The sequence below is a fragment of the Pristiophorus japonicus genome, chromosome 3 (genome assembly GCF_044704955.1).
Source record: "Pristiophorus japonicus isolate sPriJap1 chromosome 3, sPriJap1.hap1, whole genome shotgun sequence".
In the NCBI taxonomy this organism is placed as follows: Eukaryota; Metazoa; Chordata; class Chondrichthyes; family Pristiophoridae; genus Pristiophorus; species Pristiophorus japonicus.
In genome coordinates this window covers 318579831-318584692 of record NC_091979.1, presented here as the reverse complement: position 1 = coordinate 318584692, position 4862 = coordinate 318579831, and the positions used below count along the sequence as shown (strand labels likewise).

The 4862-nt window shown below is 45.1% G+C and overlaps 1 protein-coding gene across 1 annotated transcript in view; it reads right to left on the bottom strand.

Moving 5' to 3' along the window:
• Positions 1 to 1034: 1034 nt before the first annotated feature.
• The window catches only part of LOC139256259 (interferon-induced protein with tetratricopeptide repeats 5-like), a 4347-nt gene continuing 519 nt past the window's right edge, over positions 1035 to 4862 (bottom strand). The window contains exon 2 of the mRNA XM_070874163.1: positions 1035 to 4767. Within this exon, the coding sequence (XP_070730264.1) occupies positions 3333 to 4767 (1435 nt within the window). The 3' untranslated portion in view covers positions 1035 to 3332. The remainder of the gene's footprint in view (positions 4768 to 4862) is intronic.

The following is a 4862-nucleotide window of genomic DNA, read 5'->3' as shown; positions in this document are numbered from 1 at the left end:
ATGGTAATTATATCCAGCATACACCTCTGGAAATCCCCAAGACCGCCAGCGTGTTTGGCTGCTGAGGAACTGCAAGTGTCCAAGACACAGACTAACACATGTGTGTGTGAGGAGACTTCCAAGTGTGGGTTCTGACCAAACCGGAGAGGGGTTTAATTAGGAGGGTTTCCATTATCTCGGCTTAGATTCTGGGAATGGGTTTGGTTCAGCATAACCGACAGGGTGGGTATTTAGTCTAAGGTTTTAAGCTAGTGTCCACAGTCACTCCAAACCGTAAGCGAGAGTAGGGGTTGTCATTTTGTGAGTGGTTTAAAAGGAATCGATCTTTGACCAACCTGAACCGTTTTGTTTTGTCTGAGTCAATTGTAATCTATCCATAGTAACTCCTTGGGTCTGAACTTGGGGGTTGCGGGGCTTGTGGTTCCCGGTATAATTCGGAAGACCGACCGGGTGGCATCCGCTCACGGCCGGGTTACACAGTAATCCCACTGGGGGCACTACGCATCGGGCATAGGAGAAGATCTATCTGACCTTGGTGTCTCTCTGTGTGGGATTACCCGCTGATCGACGGGCTAGGCAGGAACTATTGGCAAAAGCTACTGCCGTCCACAGGGAAACAACCCGAACCGGGGAGTTTTAAAGCACCGGTCGACTCAAGGGACAATCATCGAGACATGGGGCACACAAAACATCCTGCACCATCGAAACCTAAATATTTTGTCTATGATGTGAAAACAAGGTGGAATAGAGTTACCTGTTTGTTTGTGCCGTGCCGAGAGACTGTTCCCAGAGGAGATTCCTTGTTTCAGTGTTTTCCTCTGTGCAGCTGATGGTTGCTGTGCAGTTTGGAGGCCGGGGAACATCTGAGGCTGGTGAAATTGTCCCTCGAGCAAAGTCAGCAGTGTGAGGGGTGGTTTTCAGGGGATCAGCTTCCCCTTCTGACCTTATATGAGCGGTTTCGAATCGCTCCCACATCCTTGGTTCTGGACTCTGGAATTATGAAGGGACTGGGACAGACTTGGACAAACAGTCGGTTTCAAGGTAGGAAGCAGGTATGGCTTTATTGTGTTTAAAAGAAAGTAAAAGGCACACTTTTAATAGCACACACAGAATAGTAATACCAATACACACTGAGGGGTACAACACATTGAATAAAATGTCAAAATACAGACTTTGTCAGAATGTTATGGGTTCAAATCCAACTCCACTGACTTGAGCACAAAATCTAGGCTGACACGTCAGTGTAGTACTAAGGGAGTTCTGCACTGCACTTTTGGAATAGACTTTAAACCGAGGCCTGGTCCACCCACTCAGGATGTGCGGAGATTGTGAAATGTACTGTATCAATACAACTCAATGGCTTGTAGTTTGCGGTCAGTGGCGAAGCAAAGGCGTTTGCTGCTGGTCCCAAAGTAATCTTCGCACAAAAAGCTTGTGATCTCTGTGGGGACCATTTCAGCTTTTCCGAGGCGTCATTGAAATAACGGAAGTTAATGGGGATTCCCAGCGGAGAGCTGCTGTGAGCTCAACAAGCTGTCTAAGCAGCCAATGTAAACACAGAATTGTCACAGACAGTGAACCAGGAGATGGGTAAGTTCCTTTGGCCCCGAAATTGGTGGCCTTACCGCCCAGTGCCACCGACTGTTGCCGATTTTATTCTCCGCTCTCCCCTCAGGTGACAGATCCCTCTTGGTCTGATGCCGGCGGGAGGGGAATACCGCTGGGAACCGCCTGCTGGCAGCCACTGGCGGCCAAGTCGCGTAAGTAACCTCCCGCTCGCTAAGCTGCCATATTGCTGAGGGTGGGAGTCAGCAGCAACAGGGCGAAGGACCGTTCCGTGGAGGCAGGTCTAACCCTGATGGTAAGTACGAAGACCTGCAAAAAAACGGTTCGTGAACATGTTTTAATTTTCTTTCTTTCAGTGTTTTAACTGAATGGGGTCCCCTGAAGGTGCTACGGGCGTATTTTTTTTTTGTGATTATTTTTATTTATCAGTGTTTCCCCCCTCCCTGGACCCAACTCAATCCTCGGCGGCACTTGGGCGAGGATAGCATCTGCTGCTGAGATTGAGAGCTCCCGCCTGCTGCCGCCCAGAGTGATGGTACAAGCTGTCATTTTGCTGCCGGGCGGGACTGCCATCTCTTTTTGAGGGCTCTTCCCGGCAAAGTACCGCCCGGTCTCTCGGCGGCCATCGGCAGTGCTTTGGGCGGCACTTGGCCGGGCCTTGGCTTTGACCAAGTTCAGGCCTTTTGATTCTAATGTTTTGAAAATGTTAGAGAGAACAAAACAAAGATTGGAGCCCTGACATGGGGAAAAGGAAATCCTGAAATAAAGATGGATATTTTTTAAAAATCAGTTGTTTTTAATATTTCTTAAACATGTCAATTTTTATTAAAGTAGATACATTTGACACTCCAGAAACTTAAAATGAGTATTTCAGGGCCATAGCCTTTGTTCAGCAGTCAATATATTGTTAAAACCCCAATTACACCTAATCCAAAAGGACCTAACCTTTAATGGAGTATTTAACAGTGGTATTACCATGGAAGGGCCAAAGTTTTCATCAGTTTCCATAATTTGACAGCTTACACTGATTGCCGGCTGTGGAGAAGGGTTGGGAGGCAGTGGGGGTTCCATAGCACAGCCAGTATCGAGGCAGTCAATGACTGACCACAACTGTGGGATTGCAAGGTTAGGTTGCACACGCGCTCGATCCTGAAGTTACGGTCAGTGTCAAAGGTGAAATGACGGCAAATTCCAGACCGTTATTTGTTTCTTTACCGAATCAGGTTAATCTGAATCGCCAACTATTTGCATGTTGTATAGTTTGAACAGTTTGCTGATTAAAGATTTGACTGTTGAGTAAATGTGCAAATTCAGTTTTGGCCCCAAGCTAGCATTTGGTGTCTCGGAGTTCCAGGGCTACAGGCAGTCAGTGCAGGTTAAAGCATTCCAGCCAGACTGTTGACACTTTGAGTGCCTTTAAACTGAATCAAGTTACAGTCAACAGAACCCAGTATAAATTGCTTGTCGACGGCCTGGCTGTAACTGGCCTGTTTTGGCGAGAGCTCTGTACATGTCAGGAAACAACACGGTCAGAGCTGTCTGCCAAAAGTTATACATTTAAATGTTAGAGAATGTGGAGAGCAGAATCTCAACTCCCTAAACATTGAAATTAAGGTTAGATAGGTTTGGAAAATACTCAGGGGATTCAACAAACCCTGAGCGCTCTGCAAACCAGATTTGACCCCACACTTCCCTCTCCGCTACATTGCAATCCATTTCCTCCCACATTCCAACCATGTTCTCTATAATCTCTCCCCTACATTGCCCTATGTAACCTGACGCAGCTTACGTAGAGCACTTTGAAATTCTTCATTGTCACGATCACACTCCAGGGCATTCTCAAAGTATTCAATGGCTTCTGATTTCTTGCCATCAACCTGGTGTATTAGTCCCAATATACCAAAAGCTACACTGTCTCTTGAATCTTTACTCATTCGATCTTCAGCAATACGTTTCAATTTTGCGCGGCATTCCTCATTCTTGTTGGTCTTAACTTTGAGTTTTAAGCATTCCTTGAAATGATGAATGGCATTCAGCTGGGATCCTTTCTTATACAGCTGGTACAATCCATAGTCCCAATGTATTAATCGTTTATTCAAAGGGCTGTAATCTTTATTTCTAAGCAGGTTGGTGTAGATATCATCGGCTTTGAAATATTCTCCACATATTACGTGGAGTTCCGCCAAATGAAGTATTGCAAAAGTAAGCGAGGGTTTCTGTTCATACGCTTTTTGGAAATGGTACTTGCAAAGTTCAATCAATTTTCTGCTGTCTGCACGAGCAAAGTATTTCCGGTGAGGTTTCAGCTGAGCTTTGTAACATAAGCCGATCTCATGGTGAAGAAGTGCAGAAGAGGATTTAACCTTCAGTGCCTTTTTCAATAGCTGTAAGGAATATTCAACAGATCCTTGTTTTCTTAAAGCTTTGGCTGCATATTGAGTTATATATGGATCATCAGGAGACTCCAGCAGCACTTCTTCAAGTAATCTGTAACATTCGTCTGGTTGATTGAAATCCTGTAGTCTCAGAGCCAACATGATCTTGACAAACGAGTCATTTGGGTTCAGTGCTAATGCGCGGCGTAACTGCTTCACTACCTTGCAGTGTTCAGGACGCTGTGGGTCTTCAAAGGTTTCTTTAAGTCGAAACACAACAGTTGCATAAGCTACGTTCCATTCAATGTCATCAGGATCCCCCTCCAGAGCCTTCTCAATACATTCATTTGCCTCTTCATAATATTTCCTGCCACTGCCACATTTCAACAGTGACCAACCCTTCTCCCCGTATACTTCAGGTATCAGTGCTGTATACCGAGAGCCATCAGTAAATTGTTGACAGATCCTCTCCAGCTCGTCGAGGTAGGACTGGGCCTCTGCCAGTTCTCCCACATGATAATATACCCAGGCAGAGTTTCCATAGGTGATGATGCTCCATTTTTCTATTTCAAATTTGTGATTTTTCCTCAGAATTTCTTCAGCTTTCCATAAATTATTGACCGACTCCTCACAGTTGCCTCTCGTACAGTTTACAAAAGCAAGTAGATTGTAAGTCATAGCTTGATATTTCACAATATCAGACTCTATTATATAGTTTAGTCGTTCCTGCAAATCATCCCACTCAACATTTTCCATCTGCAGATTCCACGTGAAGTGACATTGTAGCTGAAGTAATTTCACTTTCAGGGCGTCCCTTTCAGTGTCACTGTAAGAAACATATTTAAATATTTATTAGTTTTTTAGCATTCAGCAAGAATAAGCGTCGGGGAAATGATTACACACCGGCCAACCGAGGAACTC